The 26,195-nt window shown below is 39.9% G+C and overlaps 1 protein-coding gene across 1 annotated transcript in view; it reads left to right on the top strand.

Moving 5' to 3' along the window:
- Window positions 1–26,195, top strand: part of SPON1 (spondin 1) — a 185,442-nt gene that overhangs the window by 139,321 nt on the left and 19,926 nt on the right. The window contains exon 7 of the mRNA XM_071559033.1: window positions 13,719–13,783. Coding sequence (XP_071415134.1) covers window positions 13,719–13,783 — 65 coding nt within the window. The remainder of the gene's footprint in view (window positions 1–13,718; window positions 13,784–26,195) is intronic.

The raw sequence follows: 26,195 nt of genomic DNA, 5'->3' as shown, positions 1-26,195 counted from the left end.
CCCAAGAATGCTCAGTCAGAACATACTTCAAGGAAATGACCCCTTTTATCATCACACTAAAATGTAAAAGATTTGGGAAGTGTGGTGATATTTTCATCAAGAATGTTATTGTAGGAAATTCTTTTGTTAAGGAATTGTGAATTAAGTTGTTTTCCTTGCTCAGGTGCTGAGGTTTCATTTATTTGAGCACTGCCTTTAAAGTAGCTGTTAGGGAAACAATAGGACCACTCACCTGAAATAAAATAATATAATTAAAAAGTAAATCACTGCTGACACCAAAGTGTATTTAAAAGCAGCTGCAGTCAATAAGAGGGTTGGATTTTAGTTCACAAAAATGAAAGGCATGCAGCCACATGGGACCAATAATACTGGGTAATTTATTGTAGAAGAATTGTGTAGAACAAATCAGGAGAAATGTGGACCTCAAAGCAGAAAAAAAAGAAACTGTAGATGGTTTCAGGCTTTCTGTAAGTTCTTCTGGAGCTGTAGGAAGTAGTGATTAAGAGAACAATCTTTGGGAAGGGCTGATGCAATTGGGACTGTAACCCCTGATCAGGAAGAGAGAGGAATTCTGAGCAGTTTAGAGATCGCTGTACCTGGAAAAGGTACAAAGAACTACATGTAAAACAGGTGGAAATAAAAACCCAAAATCCTAACTGCTTCAGTAGTGATCATATCCTATAAATTGTTAAATTCTGACTCACTTATAGCAAGTACTACCTTCTTCAAAAAGAGCAATAACTTTTGTATAATTCAGTTTTTTCAGAATTAAACTAATTCCTGAATAATATGTGCCCTTTCAAATGTTCTTGCCTGTTGTATAGAGCAACTCTGACTCAGAAAATGAATAATTGATAAGGTGTAAGCCTGTTAGCAATTGGGATCTTTTCAGATCTATGAGTGAGAAAGAGGTTTGCTTTCATCTCTAAAATGAGCAGAACATTGCGGAGAAATTGAAGTTGGGTGGTTCAGAGCAGTAAATCTTGGCTCAGTAGAACTGGCTTTTGTTCCCAGAGTTTTCACAAATGTTTATTTGGTGGGAGGAAAATTTATAGGAAGAGGTAAGGCTTAAAATTCCAAGTCATTTGAAAGTTTGAACACTGACAGCTGGGTGGTAGGGAGGAAAATGACCGTGCAAGGGAGCAGGAGCTGTTCAGCAGCAGCGAGCTCTGGTTCCCAGGCTTTGGAAATGTTTTGTAGGTTTTTATGACCATCAGAATAGATCTTACTGGAGACTGGATTTCCATTTTTCTTGGCTGTGTGATTTCTTTCTCGATCACGTTATGTTTTCTCTTTTATTTCATTTGCATGGTTGCTGTGGGATGTTGTGGCTCCTGGTTGGGCTCTGGCACAGCAAGGGGCAGTGTATGGATCCTGTTGGTGCACAGAAAACCCGGTTCTGACATTTCAGTTTTCAACACTGGATGGCACAGCAAAAGGCCATTTGATTTCTGACTGGGTAGAGATGGATGAGAGTGAATTAGTAGTTGGAAAGAACTTTTTCTTATGGTTGATTTTTTTTCCCCCAAGCATAGATCATAATGCAACAATCCCAGAACAGGATGAGATACAGCAAACATCCAGCTTTGTGGGTGCTATTGGGGGAAAGGAATTGTTCAAAGTTTTCACCTTTCTTCCTTGGGCCAGTGTCCTCATTTATAAGCCCGTTATAGCAGGTGTATATCAAAAGAGGTACGTTTGTTCTTCAAAGTTGATTGTGTGCCTGCTCAAGGTCTGGTTTATAATGTGTCTTTCAGGTTGCTTTTACATGGGTTTTGGTTTTGTGAAAGATCAGGTTTGAGCCACAGATTATCTGTTTGTTATTTTACAAAAAAAAAAATAACGTAGCTAATGCGTTTCACAGAGAACTTGACTGTGCTCACTGGATTAATTAAGGTTTTAACCACAAATTCAAATTGACAGTACAGACTGTCAGTGGTATGTTCGTGTGTAGCTACTGTGGGCTTCAGAAAGTGAACCAACAAGTCATTCAGTGTGGTAGAGAAAGCTTGGTGTGCCCACCTTTCCTTCAGGAAGTGAACCAACAAGTCATTCGGTGTGGTAGAGAAAGCTCGGTGTGCCCACCTTGCCTTGTGGGGTTACCTCTTGGGAGGTACAGACAAGGCCAGTGACAGCAGATTGTCAGGTTTCTTCCTGCAAAGCATGTTGCTGTATCGTCATGGTGTTGTCAGTGTTAGAGTCTTGTCAGACAGACAGACAACACTTGGCAGGCTGCTTGGGAAAAAACTTTCTGAGCTGCAGGTGGTTTATGTGGTCTGCTGACTTTTCTGTAGTTTCTGGCTATGCTGGTGCAAGTGACTTACAGGAGAGCTCTAGAACTTTATTATTTAAAGGCATTTTAAAATTCTTTGAGGCAAGGTGCCATGAAAATAAAAAGTGCTATTAATTGGCTCATCAGACTTTAGAGAATGCCCCAGTAATTGCATATTTAATAGACTCTCTGCAGTTCCTGTGGTGCAGCAACTCAGCAATTCTGGTCGAAGCAAATATCTCCATCAGTTTATTTCAGTGTACAGGAGAAGACAAGATGGACCAACCCCATGAACTTTGCATGCTTTTGCATGAGAATGATGATGCTAAAAACATCCATCCTGATTAGCCAAAGGAAGGGCTGTCTTTAAAGTTCTCCTCCAGTGAGCAGAGCCCAAGCAGTGGCTCAGTAATGAGCGGTGGCATTTACCATCCTTTGCTGCTCCAGTTATTAACCACCTTGGAAGTTTGCTCTGCAACAACAGAGCAGTTCTAATCTCTTTGGAGGTTAATGAAAAGAAAATGACCTGATTTTATTTAATAAAATTAAAAGAACTTAATTTTATTTTAAGGAATAGCCAAGGATTTTAATAAAGTGGCCTAACACCTGGAATTAGGACTTCAGCAAGGACTAGTCTGGCCTGTTACTTTTGTAAAAGTAAAGAGGGGAATGATGTTTGTGTTCAGTGTTCTTCTGGAAATCCCTCAGCAAGAGCCTGGTCTGATCCTGAGAGAGGACTTGAGGAGGAGAAAATAAAGCATGAAGGAAAATAAATATCTGTACATACTATCCCCAGTTTAAAAGAACTGAGGAAAATTCTAATAATGCACAATCCTGTTCACAGAGTTACTAGAAAAAAGTTTATTAAGGACCTAAAGGAATACAAATGAGATGATAAGAACAGAAATATGTATTCTACTACTGGAATGAGAAACCTGCTTTTTTTGGCACTGAACATGTCATGAAATGTTAAGAATACCTGTTCCATGGCATAATAATGAAATATGACTAAAAGCTAAAATCTAAAATTGAAACCTAACTCCAGAACATAAGCTTTAGAGATAAGCATATAAATAGGGCAGTGATCACGTAATTTCAAACCGGCAAAGCATGTACATCACAATAAGCATTTTTAGCAGTACACTGGGGTCACAGCCTTAAGGTGTGTCCCTAACAGGCAGTGGTATCCTTACAGCTAAAATTAAATTACTTACATTTATCCTGACATCACTGCAGTGATTTTTTTCTCGCTGTTTTCTTATTTTTAGGATTAATATTGTGGGATATGAGTACAGTGTAATAAAGTGAATACCTTCTTTTAAATTGCAAGCCATTGTTTATGTTCTTTAATTTAGAAATACTCTGATAATAAAATAGCTACCTGAATGCTGCACTCAGCAACTTGGTGTCCTGGGACTTTTCCAGGTACTTCAGAAATGTCCCTTAAGACAAACACATTTCTTCACATGGGGCTTATTACAGAGACAACATCACTCATTTATCTCCGATTCCCACAGGATGACATGCAGCACTGTGGCTACAGGGTTTAATTCTTGGTTTCCCCTTCTAGTTTTGCTTTTCTAAGGAAGCAAATAGAAACCCAAACAGTACTTTCTACAGTGGAATTAATAGCTCTTCCCTACCATGTTAATTGTCTCGAGTGTAGGTGTCACTCTAATAACAGGTCCTACTGCTTTTAAAGTTGGTTTATGTAATTCCTCTTTTAACATTCATTCTACTCAGTGGCACATGTAAAGTGTAGCCATATTACCTGATCTAAGCATACCTGAAGCTCTTTAAGCAACAAGTGCTCTGGGCACCAGGCAGGGAGAGAAACTTCATCTGACCTGAGAACAGTTAGTTCATCTGAGGCAACAGTTAGTGCTGGAGAGCTTACAAAAAACCAAAACAAAACCACCTGAAACCAACCAACCAACAAACAACGCCCTCTCTCCCTGCCCCCCAAAAGAAAAAACAATCAACCAACCAAAAATTATAATTCATGGTAGGCTTCTCAATTCCTTAATTTGTTTGAAGGCTATAATTGTGGTTGGGTTTTTTGGTGATTTTGATTTGGCATTTTATTAGGAAGGAATGCTGGAGGGTGGCTTAGACACAGTATCTCTACTGAAGGGAAATTAAGCTGTTGTGATTGCCTCCGTACAGCAGCTAAAGCACATTTAGAATACTTATATTGTACATTCTGAGTTGTCCTAGTTCAGCAGGAGGGACCAGCTATCCCTGTGTGGGGGTGATCAAAGCTGTGTATTCTACCCCCTCTATTCATTCCCCAAGGTCAATGGGCCATTAGCAGCAGCTGCCCAGGGAGCCATTATCACCTTCACACCCAGCCTGAGGGGGGCGGAGCTGCTAATGGGCCATCAACAGCTCAACACCCCCTGGCTCCCAGAGTTAATCACCCACTGTGTGAGTCCCCGCCCAGGGGGAGGGACTGAGAGCTCCCTGAGGGTACATAAGTGGTGGGTAAGAAGACCTCGGGAACCTCTCGTCGGATCCAGAGGAGCAGCAGGACCTGGACAGGAGGAGATCACCGCTCTCGCCCAGACCACAGCCCTCGCCTGCACCAACAGGTTTTTCTTTTCCTTTTGCTCTGGACTTGGGGGAACCACAGGGGTCTCAGCACAAGGGCAAACAAACCCCCTTGGGTTTGTGCCCCAGGACACTGGGTTATACTGCTGGGGTTTTGTGAGTTGAAAGCAATTTCCCTTGTGTGTCAGTGTTGTTATTGTAATATTATTATTAAATTTTAGGTCTGACTTACAATCTCTCTCGTGGTGAGTTCATTTCCCCTGCTGGTTCACCTTTAAACCAGCACATGAATGCAAAAAAAAAAAAGACTACATGGATTTGTCAAAGTGCTATAAAGGGTCAGGAAAGCTCACCTCCTGAGCTAATTTGCTGGTCTTATTTAAAATGTCTTGCTATTATCCAAATAATTATTTCTCCTCTGTTCAAGCTCCTCCATTTGGCCAATGCAGTGGGATGAGTAATTGTGACACCTGGAGTGTCACTGCCAGAGTGTAGCAGCTGACAGAGTTGTTCCCTGTCCCCATTCCCTGGGCTGTTTCTCAGGGCAGGCCCAGCCCTCTCTGGAGGTTTCCTGCTGATATTTAAGCAGTTGAAACTCACTCATTCATAGCATGCCCAAGAGCCTGTCTAATGCTTTCATCCCTGACTGTTCTGAAACCATTTCAAGGAACCTGAGCAAAAAAATGCTGTAGTTACTCGAATATGAATCTGATGAGTGAACCCAGTGCTTTAAAACACTTTTATCATGATCTCCAGTGAATGCAGGTTTTGTCTCACTGTTTGCAGGTTGCCACTGAGTTGCATACAGCTGCTTTGTTGCACAGAGAATTCCTTGGTGTGTTGGATTGGTGGTGGGTTTTTCTCCCTCTCCCTGTGTCTTTTCTGGTGTGCTCACCATTTCCAATCATCTGAGACTTTAACAGTAGATTTATAGCACTCAGGTTTAAAGGTTGGCTTAGTCTAAAGGATCAATGGAATGGGGAAAGTTACGACAGAAGAAGAACTGAAGGGGGTGTGTTGGATAGACTCATTAAGTAGAAGGTGGGAGTTACACCACTTATGATCAGCTTCAAAATCTAGTTTTATCCCCTGCTTTATAAAGTAGCCATTCTGAGATGTGGCAAAAAGCTTTGCCCTCATTTTTGGCAAAGTAATTTAGGATCCCCAAATATTTCAGTAGTCCTAGAGACAGCAAAGCATTCTGTGCAGCTGAAAATCAACATGCAATCAAGAAGTGAATTCCCCTTTCCTAAAGATTCTGCTCAGCCAGGGAAAATGAGAGCTGAGATACTCAGAGCATACCTAGGGCTCATTAACAGATGCTGCTAAGCTTTATACTATGCAAAAATGAATTATTGCTTTATTGGGAACACCCTGGATTGTGTAACTGCACCTTGATGGAAATAAAATCACGCCTATGATTTTCAGCGTTGCCATTGGCAACAGCTCTGTTATTAATTTCAACCCACATTCACCTCCTGAAACAAACAGCTCATTGAAGGCAAACCCCGGGGGACAGGGGGTGCAGAGGGTTGGTAATGTAGAGTGATCAGTGCTTTTGGGGTATATGCTGCGTGACAATGAACACTGTTCTTTTTGTATCCCATCCTAGTAATTTTGAACAGAATCAGGAGTTCTTATGATTCCCTTTAAAAGATTTTTTTTAAAAAAACATGCATTGTCAGCTGCCATCTGTGCAATCACCATCCTGAAATGGTGAAACTTAAACATATTTTTCCATATTTTCTGGAAAATATGGACAGTATCCACATTGGGGAAAAATTCTCAACCTGGTTATCTAACAGAGAGGTTTTCTTTGTAGAAGTGAATACCAAATTGCTAAGTGTGCAGTTCAGGAAAGCTTTCCTGTACAGCAGTTAAGCTGGGACTGTCTGAAGTGCTGGGATTACTTGGTCTCCTTAAGCAGGGATGTTTCCAGACAGTAACAATTCAGCATTGGATTGAAATGCTCAGCTTTCCTTCCATTTTTATCCCGTTGCACCCCAGCAGTGCTTCTTTATCCATCTCAAGCCCAAGACTGTGTTTTCTGTTATATTATTCTATTACATTTCTATTATTAAAAGGCTGGAAATTCCCCCAGACTTTCATATTTGGTGAACTGAAAAACACAGATTTTATATTCCCCGAAATGCCATTACCTATTTTTCAAAGAAAATAAATAATACTTTTTAATTAAAGAAATGGGTATTGCAGAGGGAAATGTTGAATTTGTACATACTGTGATCAAATAATGAATTTCATTCATGCATGTTTACATATCTTATAATACAAGTGGTTTTCTCAGCTGCCACAGAAATGCTGCCACAAACTTAGAGACGTCAAAGTAAAATGGGCAAACACAATCCTGGTATAATTCCACTGACTGAAATGCATTTTTGCTATTGCTTGTGATAACTCCAAATCTGAGCTACTGGCTTTAAGTATAATCTTCCTGAATCTAAGTCAATCACAGATTTAAAGAGAATTTAGTTATTGTCAAATGATAAAAATAACTCTTTGTCTTTAATTATGGGCTTTTTTCTTCCTCTCAAATGAAGCAACTTTAAAGCTTTTGTGACTAAAAGCTTAACCTTTTCAAAAATGCTCTTTTTTTATGAACTGGAGAAAACAGCTTTTGCACACACTTTCATGAAGTCTCTTCATGCTGAACTATCTACCAGGAGAAAACATGCCATATTTCAAGTAATATATCATAGTAGTCCATTATGTGTTGAGCATTAATTAGCCCTGGTATTTTGTATTAGATAAAACTTTAAAGACCATATTGGTTTTTATTTTTCACTTAATCTGGAAAGAAACTGTGCATTTTTACTGGGGGTAAATAGTGCTTTTTTATCTGTTCTTGCAATGTGCTTTCTGGCACATCCATTGCTGCAGTGGAATTCCTCATAAATGAGTATCATGCAATTCAGCTTCTACAGAAAGCTGTGCTATTGGGTCATAACAACACTGTGACATAAAATAAGGTGCAGCTTTCTCATTACTTAAATAGAATTTAACTACATGTATTTAAAATTATAGTCCCTTCCATCTTACCTGATATCACCTTTCTAGCACTGAGTGGTTCTTAGGTGAAAAATCACAGGCCAGAGTTCAGATAGCCCTTTGCTCAGCAGCACAGACAGTTGCAGGGCAAAATTGCACCTATAGAAAGGCATAGACAGCAGTTAGAGCCTTATAGCAAACACTGTCACCATTCCTAGTTCAGAAGAAAGGTGTCTCCTCTCAGAAGGGACCTTGATGTGGCCAGTCCCAAGCAGACACATCCTTTTAGCAGAGAGTGAGGACCCCAAGCCCAGCAGGGGCAGCTGTAGCATCCTCTTGGCTGTGATGCTGAGTCTTCAGGTGTCCTTGCAGACTACCTGGCTGCTCCGAGTGTGCAAGCAGGTGTTTGTATTTTCTTCAGTGTTTCCTGCTGACACCTCTCTGAAACATAACAGCTAACTATATTTCACAGACTATTCTGAGTTGGAAGGGACCCACAGGGATCATCGAGTCCAACTCTTAAGTCAATGGCCCACACAGGGGATTGAACCCATGACCTTGGCATTATTACAACCAAGTTTTAACCAACTGAGCTAATTTCAGGGTCTTTTTATATACAGCATAATTAGCAATGAGGAGGCAGAATTTGAGGGTTTGAAGACTTCTGTTGGCCTGAAACTATTTCCATGAACTGAAGAAGTCTACTGAAAATACTTTTTTTTCTCATCCTAAGGTGATTTCTGTGTGTCTGCACAAAGTGGAGCTGCAATAAGGTCTATTTATACTAATCATAGAAGACTGATCAGATTTTAAGAGCACCCAACTATCCCTTCAAATCATTCTAATTTTTATAGCATTTTGTTCCCCACAGAAGACATTATACCTTTCCATTCTCACTTTATCTCTTTCTCCTTCAATAACAAATTATTTTTGAGGGGAAGGATGGTCCTGGAGGGGAGATGCTATCTTAAGACTCAGATATGTAGGTTTTTTTCCAGAAGACATTCAATTCATCATCTGTGAATTGAAGATAATGTTGCTTTTTCTATTTTCTGTGAAACTTGGGAAAATGAGTCCACTGTGGATAGAAAGGCATTCAGATAGTATGAGGAGTGCTGTGGAAGGAATTAAATGTTCTCTGTTCTAAAACAATGCAATGAATGCCAAGCAGCAGCAGTATGAAATGAGTGAAATTAAGCTCTGGCCCAAGCCAGGTGTTTCTCATTCCCACGGTTCATCGAACCTGACTTTGATTTGGATGACAGATAATACACTGCCATTTGTTTAGCTGAACCAAATCATATCATTATTACCAAGTGCTAAATGATCTGCTCAGTAATATTTTCTAATGTTATTTGGCACACCGAAAATAAAAACAGTAATAAAACTTGAAAAAACCTTCCAGTATAGAAAAGATACTAATCGTGTCAGTTACCAGAAAGCAGCAGGAGCACATGGAACAGTTTACATGGCTTTCTAGATCCTACTCATTTCCCTTTCATTCTAAAGGTACTCAGATGATACTTAAAACTTTTGCTGAAAGCTTTCATTACTTTTTAATGGATGTTATCCTTTAAACATGTTGTTTTAAATCCCCCTGGCTGAGAAAGCCTTCAAATCAAATCCTACCCTTAATGCTGCCTTTTTGAGCTATGTCCCACTTTCTGCTGAAGCTGAGGAAAAGTTTTTAATCTTTTGTAGGTGCACAGTCTAACGATCTAAATTAGCAGTGGCTTTACACAGTGGGGTTCTGCGTGTTACCGTTTAATTACTTTATTCTGCATGAGTGTTCGTTTGGGCATTGCAGGAACAAATGGATGTAAAATAAATTATTAACTTTTACTGACTTCAAAATGTCGGTAGGGCTGTCAGTATTAGAATGATGTTATCAGCCTTTAAAAATCAGTCTATTAGGACTTTTTGGAGACCAGCACTTTCATAGGGAAGAGCTGTTGAGTCAACCACCCAACCCCAGCTTGAACACTGATGCAGAAAGTGGATCTGAAGAAAAGGTTGGATGTTTGCTATTTTGGCATGTTTTAATTTAGACCACAATCCAAATTATGTTGAAGTCAATCTAGAAACTAGTTTGGCCTGACTGGACTTGCTGAGCAAGTTTTAAGTGTGTAGAGAAGGAGCCATACTATTGCAACTGGAAACTGGCATCATGTATTCCTACTACTAACTGAAACTGGAGAAGCTTCAGTAGGCTCTACAAAGTCTTTACATCAAGTTTTGCCAGGGATTATATCTAATCACACTTTTCAGAGGGCTTTACCATGGTGACTCTGGAAAGCTTACACTAAGTTAATATCCAGAGGTAGCAGAGGTGCTGTATCCATGGTGGCACATTCCCACTGCAGCTGGAGGCACAGACACACCGTGCCTGGGAGGTGTTGGGGGCAGAGTGTGGCTCCCAGGAGGAGCTGCCTGGAGGGCTGTGTGTGCCAGGGCTGGTGGGCAGTGCACACACACCCACAGCCCCCTCACAGGACAGCCTCATACCGAGACTCCACTGCAATACCAATAAGCTGAGCAAAAAACTCAATCACAACTTCCGAAGTATCAGTTCTGTGAGTTGTACTCCAGGAGGAAGCACTTTTCAATAGGAAAAGGAAACAGGGCAGCAAACTTATTCCTATGTATCTCTGTAACTGTTGGCAGATAGTTTTCTTCCCTTTTCCCCCCACTTCTATTGTTGGAAGAGGTGTGTATTTGACTACAGCAAGAGCATTGGTGCCCTTCCCTTTATCTTGCTTTGATGTTTCAACATTTTGATGCTCCATCATTTTGTAAACAATCTCAGTTTTCTTTTTCAAAATAGAATACTTTCATTACTTGTGAATCATTGCTTTCAGGACAACTTGCAACATACCACAGTGAAACATCCTAGTTGGTTTTTCCATATTTTGATGTGAATTTGAGAGTTTGTTTACTTCAAAAATCAAAGCAAAACATTGGGAATATGAAGAGGAGAGAAAAATGTGTACAAACAAGCACTAGGAAAATGTTAATAAAATTCATTAAAAATGGTGGGGTTTTATGCCTCAGCTGTAAAGTCTGTGCATTTGAGTTATTCAAGGCAGTTGGATTACATCAGCTAGTTATATACTATTAATTTGTGGCCTTCTCTTCAGGCATTTCGTGTCCTCTCAGTTTCTACCATCTGCCAATAATTATAGCTGAGGAGATTGGCCAGCAAATCCAAGCTCTCTATCTATAGATTGCTCACGAGGCTGTGAACTTGTGTGGTGGATAACATCTGTTTGTCTGGGCTGTTTGAGTTTATCATGTTCCCTCAAAAATGTGGAGGTCAGCTGGAGAGTCTGGAGGCAGAGGAAGGTCACTGCTCTCTGGGGGAGGCTCCGAGCCTGATCCCTGCAGGAGGCTGGGGTGGTGCAGGCTGGTGACAACACACCTGGCAAGTGGAGTTGGGATGCCCAGGCTGGCACCAAGCCAGACCTCACATGGCAACAGCCTTGCAGACCCAAGGGGGTGACAACATGAATTTGCTGTATCATTTTCCAGCATTTCCTCTTCTTGATGTAAATACTTGTCCAAGGAAAACTCTTCACTGTACAAAATATCTGCTGAGGTATCTGTCTGTCTGCCAGTGCATGTAAACGTACACTGACATTAATAGCAGTGGAGGTGTTACATTTAAAAAAAATTAGGAATATTGCAAATCTGCATGATAGAGATAACTGCATAATTAGAATATCAGTCTGGAATAGCAGTGATTTAATTCAAATTGTGTCTTAATCTTACGTAACTGTCAAGGAATGTGTATTTTCATTCCAGGCTCAACAGAATGCTTGATTCTGCATTTTTTTTTTAATCTTGCTTCAGGAAATGTCCATATATTCAGCGCTTGCATCTGAATTTTCACCTTAAAATCCAGGGATGTCTGAATGGACCATGCTCTGTTCCTCATTTCCTTCCCTTTGCACTTACTACTACTCTGTCAGCCATTGTTCCTCTCCTCTTGCTGTGTGTTTTTAATTTGAATGGCACGTGTTGAAATGCTTTCAGACATGAGTGATTTGGGTGCTCGTGACATAATTACTGCCTTTTATTAGATAAGCAGTGTATTACTTCAATAAACATAACCACCTATGCTCAGAACAGACTTTTGTTGGGATGTAAAATGCACAGTTAATCATTTGGAATGCAAATGTAAATAAGTAAAGGCAAGTAAATAAAGATATGCCTGGCTGGAAAGGTTTAGAATGTTGAAACATGGAAAATTGAAAAATTCCATTGTCAGGGAAAGACAAGTAATGTCTTTTAACTTCATTCATTGAATCAGTTTCTTTTTAAATCACTTTGAGTGCCAAACTGTCCCTTCTACTTTTGAAGGCACAGCTGTAAGAAGGAAGTTCCTGTTGCTGAGCCTGGATGTGTTGCATTCCTCCTGCACGGATCCCAGCTCAGCCCAGCAGGCAGGCTGGGGAGAGGGCTGAGCTGGTGGCTCAGCCTTCTGCTGCTCACCAGGGCTGCCTGCCCCAGAGAGCTGCCTGCTGTTTGACTGCTCCCTGGCAACACAAAGTTGATAAATATTTGATAAAATATTTTTACACTTACTTGATAAAATATTCTTATACTTACTTGCCTTTGTAGAGTTGGACTTTCAGCTGTCTTAGCTCAGGACACTTCGTATATAAGGCTTTGGCCAAGCATCTGTACTTACAGAAATGACTTCCAAGAAATATCCATCCCCTTGGGTTAAGGAAGAGGTCGATGTCACGGATGTGTTCCTGAGACTGAAACCCTTGTGTGTCACAGGGAGGGCCCATCAGCACTGTAATGCCCTTGCTTTGTTAAAAAAGGGAGACAGGAAATAGTGAGAGTGGCAGAAACAACCAGGGAAATTTGTTTCCTTTGCACAGGGGTGTGTATGGACTAGAGCTAGTCTGGGTGTCAGAACTAGTGCTATCAAGCAGGAAATGGCACTGTTATCACTAACCCAAAAGGTCAGCTCTGTTGGAGGTGCCAATTACTGGTAATGTATGAAGTGGGTTTCTTGCTCTAATTGGGACATATTTCTATAAGACAGTAGAAATCATGTGAGTGAGTTGTGAACTTTGTGTTCGTCCAGGTGAATTACCAGGGTGGATTCCTAAGGGAGATGGGGCAAATGCTTCTGTAAAAGCACGAGAGATGTCTTTTGGGCATCAGAGCCTTGTTAACAAGCTCCTGCTTTTGTCCTGGGTTTACTGCACCAATATAAAGTTTAAAACTGCTGATGCAGGAACTCCAACGGACTTCAGGAAATAATCTTTGTACAGTGCTTTGCCACACTGTGGGCTTCCACAGATGGCTGCTGTATTTCAGCCTATAATTTTCATGTGCATAAATGGAGAGCAAAGAGAAAATGCTATCAAAGGAGGAGTTTGCAGTGCATCCACCACCCTTACATGTATAAGAATAATAAATATCACACGTGCTCACAGAGTGTTAGATTGCCTAGAGGAACACCCTCTACTTTTTGTCTGTAATGTATTGAGAGCAATTTTTCTGTCCTTGCTTTTAAAAAAAAAAACAACAAACCAAAACCAAACCTGGTGAATTCCTGGTGAAAGCTTTCCCTGAGCTCATGATGTAAAAATAACATCATCTCAAACTGCTGGTGGTGTTTTAAGCTCACCCCGGTTCCTGCAGAAGGCAAAGGGACTGTGCCCAAGGTCTGGCTGCCTTTGGTTGCTGCTTTTGCCTCCTGCATTCACAGAGGCAGCAGAGCACACGAGGTGTCCAGATAACAAAAGGACAAAGCATATTTCTCATAGTCAAAATCTGGAGGCACAGTTTGATCTAATGCCTCATAAATTTTTTTTCCTGTAAAACACATCACTCTCATGGTAAAATTTCTTGGTTTCTCTCTTTCTTCCAGAGTGATGAAGTTCTAACTGTCATCAAAGCCAAAGCACAGTGGCCAGCCTGGCAGCCTCTGAATGTGTAAGTAAGTGGGGAATTGTGGGTCTCAACAGCCTTGTGTTGAGTGTGGGCCATAACCATGCACTCTGGTCAAGAAATAATCTGAAAATATGTGGGTAGATGAGTTTTCAATTTATTTTTTGAGGTGGGGAGAGAGGGAGGGGTCACCTGGTTGGGTTGAGATTTTTTTCTTTCCATTTTTCTCCCCCAACAACTGCTTCTCTCTTCCTTTCCTCCTTACAATGTCTTCATTTTTTACATGCTTTGATTCACTAACTGTTGCAGCAGGACTATCCCTTGGAGTTTGTGCCTTCTGCAAATAAGTGGTTATGTTTATTCTGTCCTTGCTCAAAGATATGTGATACTATTCTATAGGTAGTAGAAGTATTTTTTAGCATCTTGTCTCACACACTGTGACAATGCTCTGCATCAAGACAGCAAATCTCCATCCACAAAGAACTCTTAAAGCACTAATTCTTCAAAATGCCTGTCTGAAACACTCTGTGATAGCATCATGATCCTGATGGCACTGTTACTGTGGTTGTTTCACCAAGTGAGACAGCAGACTGGATCTCCAGGGCCCTGACTCTGGCCTCTCTGGCACTCAGCAGAAAAGAGGGCAAAACTCTTCTTTCAGGGTATTCTTGAATTTACTGGTGGCCTTTCAAGGGAGGTGGGGGAGGTGTCAGGGCAGGGGGAGTTTCCTGAATACTTTCTCTATAGTTGGCCTAAAGTTCATACTAATTATCCAAGCCCAAATGAGACTTAGAAAAAGTGACTAAAGATGAGAACTCAGTAGCAGAGGTCACCCGATTAGCTGGCAGTCAAATTAAGTCCTTGGAGGAGCAGGTCAATTAGTTTATTGCAAGATTGCACAGACCAGGTAGTCCTATTTCTCCATAAAAGGTGTCAGAGAAGCAATTAGTGAAATATGTGTCTGGCTTTGTCATCTGTATTTCAGAAAGTATGTGAAAATTTGGAGGTTAGTCAGAAAAAAACTGCAAGAAGTTCAGTTTTCAGAAAACATCCCCTACCCTAAGGGGCTTAGAAACTCTTAAGCAGCTTAGGATTTAAGCTATTCCCTTTATCATCTCCCCCTCTGGAAAAAAAATAAAAGGTTAGGAGGTGAGCACAGCTTAAACAGTGAAAAGATTTCTGATCTCTCTTTAATCTAGAGGGAAAAAAAACCAAAACAGGACCAAAGTTTGAAATCCCCCATAGTATGGAAACTATGGAAATTTATGACAAGGAAATTCTCACTGAAGGTATGGGAAAAGACTTTGCCACTGTGACTAACCTTGAGAGCAGCTTACCTGAGCACAAGGTGGATTTTCTATCACTTGAATGCATTTTAACCTTGAGACAGAGTTGTAGGCTCTGCACAGGAACTGCAGGTCAGGCTTTTTTGGGCAGGTGCAATGCAGGTGAGGTGACAGTAATGGCACTCTAATTTAGGGTCTTCTCCCAGTGAAACTTTCAGGATTTGGAGTTTTGCCTCCTAGAGCTGTGGGTAGCATTTTTTTCCTTGCCGCTTTCTTTCTATTCACCTCAAATTAACACTTGAAAATGGGAAACTTTTGTCCACTTCTCTGTTGTGCTCTGGTGAGTTCTCAGACTGAAACAAGACATTTATTTTCATAATTCCAGTTACTTTCATAAAGCAACATTTATATATGATGCTTGTGCATCAAAGTGAACAAGGCTATAGGAGCTGCCTGCTGTGGGTGCTTGGAAGGCTTTGGCATTGACAGGAGAGCACGTTTGTTCACAGAAAATGGAGAGGATTTCCTGCTCCAGTCTCAATCCATCATCTTGAATATATTACATCACAAAAATCAAAGCTAATTAAAGTATGTTTCCCCTAATCATAATGGAGTTTAATACAGCCCTGAGAAACTTTGCAAAAAAGTTGAGTGTGAACAACTTCAGATACTTTGCAAAAAAGTTGAGTGTGAAAAGCTTCAGATACTTTCTAAAGCATATTCTTTCACAGACATGCCTGCAAATGCTTTTGCAACATCCTCCAGATGTTCTTCCAGGCAATTCTTACCTTTTCTTTATGGCAATTCTCACCTCTCAGTAACATCAAAAGGAATAAATCTTTGTATTTGTGCTTTCAAATGCTCCATAAGGTTTCCTATAACTTCTCACTTTACAGATAATGTTTGGTTTTTGGCTTTTTAAACAATTTTTTTATCATATTTTGCCATGATGTCCTGCTTTTTAATTCTATTTAAAAATATGGTCTAAGCACACAAGAGGAGAAAATTTTCATATCCATTAACTGGTGTTAATTTCCCATTTGCTATAATGGGTGGTCCTTCTTGGAATTTAGATTAGATCTGTGCAAGTATTGGGTAATGACTCTTCAGGATAAACATTTGGTCTTTTATTATGCATAGCACAACCATTTTACTAATCAAGAATTGACTAAAAGTCATGAATATTCTTATTTTGCATAATCATTGGTTATGTATCTAATGGATAATATGATATGATAGTGGTGCCAAAGTGGTCTTACAATGTCTCATAATAAGCACAGCATAAAACCTTCCTGAGTGTATTTCACAACAATTATGAAATGTATAATACTAACTTTTTATCGAGGTCTAAAGTGTCAAAAGTTGGCAAATTCAGCCTGCTCTCACTTCAGAGTTTGCCTACTGATTCCATATAGTTAATTTTATTGCTAGCCTTATCCAAGTCAGATTACCAAGTTGGTTATAATGATTACACTTAAAATCAGAGGGAGGAAGGGAACAAGATCCTCCAAAGCATGTGAGAGCGCTGTATGAGCACCATTGTATTTGCTGCTGTTGTGGAGAACAGGGGATGAGGCACTGTGGACACCAGACTGCTGCCCTGGTGGATGTGGCATTGGAGAAGAATGGCCAGTGGGGCTGGAGAGCAGGCACACTCACAGAGGTGGTGACAAACACTGCCACGGAGGGAAGGCTTAGGGCTCAGTATTTGCTCATGGAGGCACCAGCTCGGGCAGGCCCACCCTGGCAGGACAAACCCAAGAGAAGTCAGATGGGAGCCCATGCTGAGGCTCAGCACAGCCCCAGGTACCAGCCCTGCTGCTCACTCACAGGAATTGCCAGCCAGGACTGCTGGCTCCTCACCCATCTGTCCAAAAATGCAGCACCTCCTCTCCTTAGAGAGGCTGCAGCAAGACAAGGTGCTAACTCTTGCCTGCATCCTGAGTAGCTGGTTGTGAGCTCTGTGTTTCCACTCTGGTCACCCATGATAATGTGTGAGAGGACAGTCTTGGCTGGGCACCTCTCACGGATTCAGCACGGACTAAAATGGCTTTTCTTCTGCCCGGTTGATGCCGGTCAATGAGGTTGTGACTCCTGAGGGCAGCCACACTCGTTTAGTAAATTTTTAAGCTCTTGTATAAACTGAGGGCATGAAGTGTGTAAGTCTGTGTCTAAATCTGACCAGGTCAAAAGAAGTCTTTGTTCATGGCACCAGAGATAAGGAGGGGAATACAATTGGGAGCTTTTCTCCTGCTAATGGAGAAGTGGAGATCCAGTGGGCACAAAGTGCCTTCCCAGGGGGAGTTCTTTGGCTTCACATATGAGTCAGGTAAAAGAAATGAAAGTAGGGGCTGAAACAAGGTGCCAGCCCTAAGCAGGGAAGGAAACAATGACAGTTAAGTAATTTCTGAAATGGTTTCTGTTTCTTAGAGTTAAGACATACAGTTAAGACATACAGTTTAGCAATTGTCATCCCCCAGTACGATTACTGGTGTGGAAACTGTACCCTGCCATATTTCACTGTCTGTTTTTTATCTTTCCTTTCCTCAGTCTCTGTATGTGCTCTTTGTCACTGCATTCCATTATTATTATTATTCCTATCACTCATCTTCATTATCCTTCATTCAATTTCTTATCCAGGGCACCAGCATGCAGAAACTCTGCAGAGTTTTCACGTGGAGGAGACAGATCTGGGTGATCTTTGTGGACTAGTTTTTATGTTGCCCAACTGAGAGAGAATATTGGTAGCCTGAGAAGGACGAGTGCCAGACTAAGTAATGAAACATTTTGCTGCTGCTTGTATTTGTATTTCCAAGTTGTATGTCTGAAGTTCTGACTTTCAAGTCCTCGCAGGGAGTGCATTCTTCCTTGAGCACACTGGTATCAGTATGCAGCATGCTGTCAAATCAAAGCAGGTTTGCTTATCTCGCTTGTATAAACAAGAGCACAGCTCATTGCTCCCGTCCTCACAGCCATGTTTCAGGCAGAATCAAATGTGATTTTCATACTCAGCTGCAAATCATTGGCCTTTGGCAGAATGGAGGATAAAATACAGCAAAAGCAGATAATAGCACTGCTATCCAAATCTGCATATCTGGCACCTGTAAAATAATCGAGCCATGACGAAAGAATTTGGGATAAAGAAGGCAAGACTTCTAAAGTTAGTATGCATCAAATTAGCCGAGAGCTAATGCCTTTTAAAATTTTGTCTTGAATTCCCTTTCCCCAAATATATGCCACTTTTTTAATTATTATTTTTTATTTTTTGATTTTTAGCTGTATCATTACTCCTTTTATTTCAAAGCTTGACATCTCTATTGTGATACAAAGGGAGAAGAATTTGAATGGCAATTCTTGTGTCTAATCACATTTTTGTAGTTCCTGCAAACCAGGCAGGAATTCAGCCCCATGCAGTGTGGAACACAGACTGCCAGGTACATGTACAGCATAGCACTGATGAATACAAACATGGGTCAGATATAGGATGGAAATGATTTTCCAGTATGTTATGTATCACATTATTAAATACTCAGACCTTCTAAATTATTAAATATACCAGTACAGATGTCTGAGTTGTCCAGTATTTTTATGTGTTTATTTTGTCTTTTCCTGGTACATAAAAAGGGAATATTGATTTGGGAGGGGAAAAGAAAAAGGAAATGTTAAACCTTTCAGATTCTATAAAAAGGGCAAGACCTCACTTCCTTTCACAAATTAGCTGCCTATTTCCCATTTCTATCCTGCCAGAGTTTCGGTCTGCAGTCTGATGCCGTGAATGACCCTTCCCCCCCAAAACAGGACTCTGAGCACGTTAGTGTAGGGTAAGATAAAAAGTAAAGGTCCTTTAATAACACAGGGCCTACAGCCCACAGGAATACAGGATGACATGCATGTGTCTTAGTTCTTGTTTCCATGGCTTTTATAATAAGATCCTTCCAATCATTGCTTTACACATTACTCAGTCCAGCCCCAGTCCCACCCCTGGTCCAACCCCCTGGAATTGGGTCTGGGGTCGTCAGGACCCTCTGTCTTCATCAGCTCTTCTTCCTCAGGCACACAAAGGTCTCTTGGAGTTCATCCAATTCTGGCTTTTGGGTCACTCTGACCTATGTTTATGTTTCATTCTGTAGGCCTTCTGATATCCTTCAGCTCTTTACCTTGGAAAGGAGTCTAAACAAGATTAATTAACTAAAGGAATCTGAGCTCCCTGTTCTGGGACAGGGGTAGTGATAGAAAGGCATTAAACTTAAACTGTTAGAAATATTAACCCTCTAAAAATCTACAACTACTGTGTTCCTAAAATCTACAAAATGTGAAAATCAGAACAAAAACCCTTTTGGCATCAAGTCCTAGATAGGAGGAAAATATGTTTGGATAGGGGTTTCCAGCAGTATGATTGTAATTATCACTAAGCATATAATGTAATGTGTTTTTTAATTTTTTGTTTAGTTTAATTATTTTAAATTTAGGTCAGCCTATAGGCAAAATACTTCAATGCAAAAATTCCAGATATTTTACCTTGGTAAATGACATGGTGAGAGTACCTGGAATTAAAAGGTTATGTTTTTCTGAAATAGTCTCAAGAATTTTCTTACTCCTCTCTTATTTTATTTCTTTTTCTTTTTTTTTTCAAAACCCCTACTGCTTTCCAACTTTTTTACTGCCTCAGTCCATTCTTAGTTACAACCAGCATATATTGCAGTGAAATGCATTTTTCTTTACTACAATTCTGAACTGTCTGAACTTTGGAAAACTATCCTTTCGTTTCTTTTGTCTCTCCTGTTTGTGTCCCATCTCTCTGTGTGCAGTTTGTGTGAGTATTCCTGGTCCTGGGGTGTTCCAGAGCCTCTCAGCTGGGTGCAGATCTTACTCTTTTTCTTGACCATTTAAGCAGCTCTTTTGTATTTATTTGGAGATTACCTGAAAACACTGCAGCAAGCACTGGAATGTTCAGCTTAGCAGAAAAAGAAGGCCTATAATTCAGATGGATAAGAGTATTTAGTCCAAAGTTTATAAGTTGGTAGGTTATCTCATCATCTCCTGCAATCATCCCATCAACCTCTTTCCATTTCACGTCTGTGACTACAAAGATGTGAGGGCTGTTTTTCCTGGACTGCAAGGAGGGTATCAGCAAATGTGACAGCATATTCCCAAGTGTGATTCCTTAGTATTGAAATGGATAATGTGACTATGGGCAACAAAGCACACTGTCCCAGAAATCAGACAGAGTATTCAGTGGAAAGGTGATGGGGAACACAAAACTGTTCTGATCTAAAATAAGTGAGTTGATAGACCATATGAATGGGAGCGGGAAGTGCTGACATCCATTGTTGCATTTTCCTTCCTTTATTCTTGAATGAAAGTTCTTTCAATCTTCCAGAATTCTTCTGTCAAGGAAAAATTTGAGGAAAAGAATGTTTGTTATAAGTTTTGTTCCTGCAGTGAATTTGCTATGATCAGTAAGGTTTCATTAAAGCATTTTGGACATTGAAAGCCAAGACACAAATGAGTCTATCTGGGGCTGGCTTCAATCTTTGTTTCTTGTTTTACTTTTACTGAAATTCGCTGCTATTCTTGTGCCCACAGACCTTCCCTTCCTTCAGGTGGCCTCCACATTTAGATCAGAGAACAATTACCTAGATGTTGTTGGAGAATCTCCTACATCAGAAAGAGAACTCTTTGCTCTCTTCTGAAATGCAATAAAATAACTCCTTCTCCTCATCTTATTCTTCGTTGTTGAACACCTCAGTTGTGTCTGAGTCTCTACTCTTTACAATTCACACAGCCTTGGTTTCACTGATAAATATCCCCGTGTACAACTACCCAACATTATATATACAACTGTATACTTAAAAGAAGTCTTAGTAGTGAGAAGAGCTTTAATATCAATTTGTGCCTACATTAATGCTACTGATACCACCTAATCAGTTCCATCAGACAGCAGAGAGCTAAACATGAACGTTATCCCTGTAAACATGATGTGTCACTGACCCCTCTGGTGACCTCCCACGTTGCATCTTTTGGGAGCTTCAGAGAGAGGCTCATTTACAAAAGAAATTGCATGGCATTTCGGCACCATTTGCTGTAAACACCTAATTCCCGAACCTTCACTTTCTGAAGTGTTTACATACTTAAAGAGCTGTTAGTAACACCGCTAAATGTAACTTTCGGTGTTCCCGAAACTCGCTACATTTTCACAAGGGTGAGGGGACCTCTGTTAGGCAACAGCTTGCAAATAAACCGTATTAACTTACATTATTTCCTTGTTGCCCTGCCTGTTGTATCAGTAAGTGCCTGATCTTCAAGTATAACTTTTCAGTCAGCCACACCCCCGTACACTCAGCAAAATAAAGGATATCACCCCATGGACCTTGAACTGTCTGGGTTTAATTCTCCTTTGCCCCAGGAGATGTGAATGGTAATGCCTGCCTGGGAATGTAAAATTCAAACCGGCAGGAGTATCACATCTTCTGGCTCAGGCCTTGCTGCTTTGCATGGAATTCTTGAATATTTATCAGCCAGAGGAAGAAGGCAATCACTGGGATTTTCCCCTTAAGAAGAGTGAGGAGAGAGAGGAGTTTACTGAAGGGGATTAATCTCTAGTGTTTGCAAATAGTGAGTTAATAACTACTTTGTAAGATGGGGAGGGGTATGTGTGGCAGGAGTGGAGGTCAGCTGCATGTTCTCATTAATTAGCAGTCACTCTGTCTTCATTTGGTGGCACTTACGCAGTGACAATCGATGGCCTTTTCAGTTCCCTGGGTGCCCGCAAGGAGAGACTGGTCCTGGCGAACAAAAACAGTTTGTTCTTTTTCCAAGGTTTTAGCTTTTTATTTTTAAACACTTTCACAGTACTTAAAATTCGAATGAATGAATTAGTTCTGAAAGAAAACATTTTGATTTGTCTCATTTTTTTACTGTTATTTACTGAATTCAACCTAAAAACCCCAAAGTTTCTGTTCAACCAAAGATGTACTCTTAAAGTAAAATATAATTTACTTGTATCTACTTGTAATTAATTTTCCATTACTTGGTAATTTCTCTGTGCTGGAAATAGGACAAAATTACAACATTTTCATTACATCCATAATAAATGGCATAATTTTTTAGAATTAAACTTTAAAGTAGACATTTCTTGTTGTGTTGTCCCATAAAATAAATATGTTATTTGAAGAATCTTTTTTTTTATAGGATTTATGTAATTGATCTGCATACCTATCTGGAGAATTTGATAAATTACCCATTAATCTGTGTGAATAAACTATATTTTTCTAAACTACATATGTGGTTAAAATGTACATGCACATGAGCCACAACAACAGCTGGTATTTTTCTTTCAATAAGAGCTATATTAAAAACTTATTTATAGGCTATATTCAAAACCACTACCTTGCTTTGCTGCCTACATCTGGAGACTGCCTTGCTGCTCAGTGTGAATGCCCCAACACCCCAGGTCCGGCCAGGACTCCTGTTCCCCTCTGGAGCAGATGTTTGCTGGGTCTCACTCCGGGTCCCAAAGGCAGTGCCAAGGGCTGTTCTCTGCTAGATGTTAATCAGCATTGAGAGGAGAAGATTCAAATGAATGCACCTTTCAGCTTTGATAACAGTGAGGCTTTAGATAAAAATAATGAAATACCCAGAGCCCTGAAGACTTGACACCTGACAATGTCTGTACCTTAATTCTGGGAATTAATCTTCCTGGAGTATTTTATCAAGGGTCAATAGAATTATCCACAACTGCCACACCAAAGTCCTCACAGCTTGCAAACTAAAATTCATTGAAAAATACCTAGTAATTTTCCGTAGTCATTCCAGTTCCTATCCATTCACTTAAAATATTTGATAGATATGGAATTGTACCTCTATTTCTTTTCAAATGTTATGAAGTCACAAACTGACTTTTGTGTGATGTCTGGGTGAGTAAATTCTGGGACTGAATGCTCATTTTCAGTTGATGTACCTCTTGTGCTGTCCCATTAAGAGTGCTGAAATTATTCCTTGGCTTGCCATGCAGTACATAAATAGCTACCCATAAAGAGCTGATATTGGTATCAGAACGTAATTTATAAAAATGTACATTAGAAATTACTAAATTCAGTTGCTTAATTAATCAAGTCCTGATAATTTTTTTGGAAAAACAAACACATTTGAACACACATATTTGTGTTTGGGTTTAAATGGCATTCAGAAGGGCTAAGTACTGACTGAATGGTAATTAAGCATCTGTAATCGGCATTGTCTAAATCTTATTTGTTATTTTCTTCAAAGTGATAAGAAAAGCTCATATCATAGTCCTTTAATCACCTATGCACTGGATATCATAAATATTTGGTTATACAAGTTGCTTACATGGTCCCACCTAACGATTTGAAAAATAAATCATGCATGTATATTTTTTCCTTGCATGACTAAGAGTCAGCAGAGAGTTATATAGAAATAAGGAAGCTTGTTATTTATGTCTGCTTCTTATGTCCCTTATAGTGCTCATTTCTCTTGCATACTTGTTAGACATTCCTCCTAATTGGGTGCTGCATTCATCTGTCTTCCAGTTCCTCCGTACTTTTAAAATAGTAAAGTTTGTGCATTTTCTTGCCATTCAAGTTTATATATCCTTCCATAGTGGATTTAACCCACCGAATACCTTACAATGTACCTGTGCTTGAATTACCTTTAGGTGTCTTTTAATAAAGTAAAATGAGTGGAGTTAACTCTTGTTTTACAAGCAAGAGCCTCCATACAGTAAAGTGGACAGCATGAACAGTTCTAAAGGAATAGCTGATTTAAAACTAAACTTAAATATAACTACAATGCTAAGATTGTGCCCAACTGTTGCCTGAAGCAAATTTTAATGACCATTGTAGGGCTTCTTGGGGGCAAAAATTGCTTATGTTATCACCTGCAGCTAATAGTTTGTAATAGCACAGCTCTGTGACCACAGCAGTGGGACCATTACGTGTTTGGGAATCAGCCATAAAAACCAGTCACTGCCATTGAACAGCAGCTTTGCTGTGCCTTGCAACCAGGGAAACAAAACTTTTAGCAAATAAATAATTAAATTTGTACAAGCCCATCTCATTGATAACAAGTCATCGTGAAGGACTGAAAATAAAAGGATATAAAATTGCCAGCATCTAAAGCATGAAGAACTGAAACAAGGAATAGGCTGATGATCCATCTGCATTACAAATTCATTCTCAGTGACTTGCCATTGTAATGAAGTGGGTTGAGTGAAATGTGGTTGTATTTATCTCACTGGATTTATATTACCCAAAAAGAAAATACTATTTTTTGGTAAGAATTATTTTATGCTTTTCTCTTGACAGATGAGTTAATTTAAATTTTGAGATGCTTGAAAGTATTTTTTAAATTCCCTAAGTGACTCTCTCGAAGTACATCTACACTTTCATAAGAATAAAAGTTGTAATTTTGTATTGTATGGCCCATATTTTCCCTTAAATAGGCACTCTGGGAATATTTTTTAAAGATTTTGTGTGAGGTATGTCTTGTCTAAACTTAAAGCCCTGCTTTAATTCTATGGTGAGAGCATTACAATCTCTGTGGTGTGTGTGTTTATACCCACGAACAGCCTCCATAATGAACCTAAACCGTCTGCATCTGTCAGACGTACCCTGCAGCGGGAGCAGATCTGCAGACTGAGACAGGGCTGGGAAGTGCCAGATTTTGGGGATGGGACATTCCCTTGGGCAGCCACCACTCAGGTCACATGGAATGCAGCGCCTGCTGGCAGCAGGAGGCAGAGGAACAGCTCCAGGCTACACTGATCACACAGGAAGCAGCTCTGCACCCCGAGATTGCTCCAGGGTATGACCCAGAGCACCAGGGGAATTCACCTCAGAAGGGCATCTCACCTAAACCACCCAGAGATACTCATCCCTCTGTGCTCTCACAGGATGCTGGGCAGGGTCATTACACCTTGCAATTCATTGCTGGCACAGAAGAGTAGAAAGTGATCTCAGGATTGCCTGAACAGAGAGGAATAGCATGCTCAGTCATTTTCTTGTCTGAGCGAATTTGGCCAATGGATTCATCTATCTAACACGTGCAAAATGTGGGAAATGTTATGTATCACTTACAGTTCACCTTGTGTGGTACTGATTACAATACCTTGTTTTCAATGGGTTTAATTTCTCTGCATGCTAAGTATGCAGATGGCAATTTTCATGCCAAGAAGGAGGAAAATACAATGTTTTCCTTATGTCTAGAATGCTATAATAGCTGTTTATTGATTAAGGTCTTGTACTGCCATCCTTTGGAGAAATGACAATCAATGAGTTGAAAAACTGACCCATATCAGACCAAGTTTAATGAATGTACAGAGCTCTCAGTATTCCGGTGATTGCTTGGTAACATCTGGTAGCTCATTAGTTCTTCAAAACCTGACCTTATCAGAGATGCCATGGAAAGCATAAATGGAAGAACAAAAATTCATAGCAGAAGCCACTGAGAACAAAATCTGAGTGCAGAGATCAGGCTTCTGGAGGAAACATTGTTGGATTGAAGCTTTTTGGAGTGCAAAACAATTTTTAATAGTTAAAATAAGCTATTTTGGTGAAGCTGCAGGTAGAAGTGGAGGAAAGCAGCATGTATGAATTGGTATTTGCATGCTATATCATGGCTGGCAGTATTAGCCTTGCAAGATATAATCAGGACCTGAATTTATATAACACATAGACAGATGTAAATGTGAAATGCTCATTCCTTAGGGATTCAACAACACGTAATATTTTCCTTACATTAATCACAAGTAAAAAAAAAAAATATCCTGAACTCCTAAAACTAGGAAATGGTCACATTCAAATGATTTTCTTAGAAACTAACTTCTTTAAAATACAAGCATTCTCAGGAAATATCACAAAGGCAAAAAGAAGCCAGTTCTCAGAGGAAAAATACATTATCTGAAGAAGAAAGTACTTCAATTAAAGTAAATATCTGGTTCAGATTTATGTACTCAATTTTTTGGATGAGATCCCTTGTCATAGCTGTATGGAAAAATGCTTTCTTGCAGTATTATGTAGAGATGATGAAAATGCTTTGTGAAAAACTCTGGTTTCACAGTTAACTGCTCACAAGGGAACAGGAGTGTAATTTTTATTAAATAATATTTCTGGGTTTAAATTGTCAAAATATCTAGTTAGTAATAAGCTGTGATA

The sequence above is a fragment of the Pithys albifrons genome, chromosome 6, assembly GCF_047495875.1.
Source record: "Pithys albifrons albifrons isolate INPA30051 chromosome 6, PitAlb_v1, whole genome shotgun sequence".
Classification (NCBI taxonomy): Eukaryota; Metazoa; Chordata; class Aves; order Passeriformes; family Thamnophilidae; genus Pithys; species Pithys albifrons.
This window is presented reverse-complemented; position numbering and strand designations above follow the sequence as displayed.